Below are 3,345 nucleotides of genomic sequence, written 5' to 3'. Positions count from 1 at the left end.
TCCCTCCACCTCTCTATCCATGTATCTATCCCATCCATCCCCCCCATGCCTCTCTATCCATGTATCTATCCCCATCCATCCTCCCCATCTATCCCTCCCCCCCCCCCACCTCTCTATCCATGTATCTATCCCCATCCATCCTCCCCATCTATCTATCCATCTCCCCCGCACCTCTCTATCCATGTATCTATCCCATCTATCTCCCGGATAGAGAGATGTGGGGGGGATGGATGGATCGGGAGAGGGGGTGTGGGGAGGGAGGGATGGGGACAGGGGGTGCAGAGAGGGAGGAATTGGAACAGGGGGTGCGGAGAAGAAGGGATGGGGTAGGGGAGTGCGGGGATGGGTGGATCGGGATGGGGGGTGTGGGGAGGAGGGATTGGGACAAAGGAGTGCAGGGACGCAGTGATGGGGGGGGGGGGGGGGATAGATACATGGATAGAGAGGTGGGGGGGTGGATGGATAGATGGGAGGATGGATGGGGATAGATACATGGATAGAGAGGCATAGGGGGGATGGATGGATTGTTTGGGGGTTGGATGGATAAATGGATAGAGAAGTGCGTATGGGGATAGGTGAGATGGTCATGTACGTGGATGGATGGGTAGGAAGATGGATGGACGAAGGCGTATCATGCCTTCTTTTCCATCTCCTCTCTAAGACACACAGTTCCCAATTGGTCCCACCTCTCTCCAGACAGAACCCCCCGTGTGTCTTGGGTCGCCGGGGAGCGTGAGCGGAACTGTCCCCAGTTCAATGTCTTTCTCCTCCTGTCCCCAGACTCTCGTGCATGGGCTGAGGAGCAGGACGCTCCCATGACGGTGTCAGTGGGTGGCCGGCGTTCTCTGGCGGCCCTTGTACTCAGCACCCCCTTGCTTGTTCCTCAGGTCATGGGCCCAGATGTCAGCCCGAGGACAACAGAGCTGCTGAGATGGCGCCACCAATCGGGGAAGTTCCCGGAAATGCCCAAGAGGGAGGCCTGACCTCCGTGTCATTGACTGGCCCCAAGACGGAGGAGGAGGAAGTCGCCAAGATGGCGTGTCTCAGAGGGGATGTTGTTGAGGCCACCAGGGGGCATGCAGTATGGATGACCGTGGCCAACATGTTGACTCCCAATATGGACATTCCCGGGAAGGGCCAATGGGGACGTTCAGCCTCCGTCTTACCGACTGTCCCTAAGGTCGAAGAGGAGGAGGAGACTGCCAAGATGGAGCCTCTCAACGGGGATGTTGCTGTGAAGGCACGAGGGGGATGTTCACCGTGGATGACTATGGCCAAGATGATGCCTCCAAACATGGATGTTCCTGGTGTGGGCCAGCCGGAACGTGTAGCCTCAGATTCATTGTCTGTCCCTAAGACAGAGGAGGAGGCCGAAGACACCAGGATGCTGCCACCCAAAGGGTCTGTTTACACAAAGGCCCAAGAGGGACAGGCAACATGGATGACCATGGCCAAGATGGAGCCTCTCAACGGGGATGTTGACGTGAAAGCCCGAGGGGAACCCTTGACCCTGATGCCTTTCCCTATCTCCAAGGCCGAGGAGGATGAAGCCACCAAGCCGGTAACTCCCCCTGCTCCTGCTTGCCGGGAGCGCCCGTACCGCTGCGGCGAATGCGGCAAAGCCTTCTCCCGCAGCTCGTCCTGCGTCAAGCACCAACGCACCCACACGGGCGAGCGCCCCTATGGGTGCCCGGATTGTGGCAAGTCCTTCGGCCAGAGCTCCACCCTCAACCGGCACCGCCAGGCCCACCTGGCCGACAGGCCGCACCGCTGCGCTGACTGCGGCAAGGCCTACGGGACCGCCTCGGCCCTGGCCCAGCACGGCAAGAGTCACCTGGCCGAGAAGCCCCACCGGTGCCCGCAGTGCGGCAAAGGGTTCAGCGAGCGGTCGAACCTGGCGAAGCACCAGCTGACCCACACGGGCGAGCGGCCCCACCGGTGCGCCCAGTGCGGCCGCGGCTTCAGCCAGAAGGCCAATCTCCGGCGTCACCAGGAGACTCACCGTGGCGCTGAGCCGCACCGGTGCGCCGATTGCGGGCGGGCCTTTCGCCACGTCCGGCGGCTGGCTCAGCACCGCCGGGCCTGCCACGCGCCCGGCAAGCCCCACTCCTGTGCCGACTGCGGCCAAACCTTCGCCGCCCGTTCCCAGCTGGCCCGGCACCGGCGCGGGCACACGGACGAGCGCCCCTACCGCTGCGGCGTCTGCGGCAAGGCCTACGGCGTCAGCTCCCACCTGCTGGTGCACCTGCGCGGGCACACGGAGGAGCGGCCGTACCGCTGCACCGAGTGCGGGGCCGGCTTCGCCGAGGCCGCCAAGCTGGCCCAGCACCGGCGCAGCCACACCGAGGAGAGGCCCCACCAGTGCGCGCAGTGCGGGCGGCGCTTCGGCCTGCGCTCCAACCTGACTCGGCACCAGCGGACCCATTCCGGCGAGAAGCCGCACCGCTGCGGCCAGTGCGGCAGGGCCTTCAGCCGCGGCTCCAACCTGGCCCAGCACCAGCGGACTCACCGCGGCGAGAAGCCGTACCGGTGCGGCCAGTGCGGCAAGGCCTTTGCCGTCAGCACCCACCTCCTCATCCACCAGCGCTCCCACACCGGGGAGAGGCCCTTCCCCTGCCCTCACTGCGGCAAAGGCTTCACCGTCAGCTCCAACCTCCGGCAGCACCTGCGGATCCACACCGGGGAGCGCCCGTACCCCTGCACCCAGTGCGGGAAGAGCTTCCGGGCTCGGACTCACCTCCGGGCCCACCAGAAACTCCACGCATGAGCGGGCGGGGCGGGGCCGCAGGGGAGACGGCGGGTCTGTGGCTGGCCACGGCTATAGAGGGGGACGGCAGGGGGCGGTGGAGCTAGTTATGGGGTTAGTTGTAGCTTAGGAAGCATGGCTCTGTAGGGCCATGGGGAAGTATTGGGCGAGGGGTTATGGGTTTTCAGAGCCATGGTGGACCATGGAGGTTTCATGGATCTTTAGGCTCAGAAGGGACGATGAGGGGGGGGTAGGTGGTAGCTTTGGTGGGGTTCATAGATGGAGTCTAACCTTGACGCAGCTGAGTATGAGCCACAGAGGCTCTCAGAGCACCGATGGCAGATGACACGGCCAGAAGGGACCATCGTGATCTGACTTACAGAGCAGAGAACCTCGCCCTGTGATTCCCGCATCCAGCCCATGGCTGGTGGTCGAGCTCGAGCGAGACGCCGGGTTGTCGTTTAAGGACTCTGAGCGGCAGAGAATCCACCAGCACCCGTGGCAAGCGGCTCCATCGGTTAATTAGGAGGCTGGGTTAAAAATATGGGTGGTGGTTCTGGTTTGAGGCAGGGGGAGGACTTCTGGGTTCTCTCCCCGGC

General features: G+C 63.2%; 1 protein-coding gene across 1 annotated transcript; it reads left to right on the top strand.

Annotated features, from left to right (window-relative positions):
* Positions 1-931: 931 nt before the first annotated feature.
* On the top strand, positions 932-2,767 carry LOC113408440 (zinc finger protein 497-like). Its single transcript, XM_026661681.2, has one exon. The coding sequence runs from the start codon at positions 932-934 to the stop codon at positions 2,765-2,767; it is 1,836 nt and encodes a 611-aa protein (XP_026517466.2).
* The last annotated feature ends 578 nt before the right edge of the window (positions 2,768-3,345 follow it).

This window comes from Terrapene carolina, unplaced genomic scaffold, assembly GCF_002925995.2.
Source record: "Terrapene carolina triunguis isolate 2854851 unplaced genomic scaffold, T_m_triunguis-2.0 Scaffold14601, whole genome shotgun sequence".
NCBI classification, from domain to species: domain Eukaryota; kingdom Metazoa; phylum Chordata; order Testudines; family Emydidae; genus Terrapene; species Terrapene triunguis.
The sequence above is the reverse complement of the archived record's forward strand: the minus strand, read 5'-3'. Positions and strand labels throughout refer to the sequence as shown.

Bases quoted from the DNA above. Each gene is read 5' to 3' on its own strand.
- LOC113408440 (XM_026661681.2), top strand. From the start codon at position 932: ATGGCGCCACCAATCGGGGAAGTTCCCGGAAATGCCCAAGAGGGAGGC.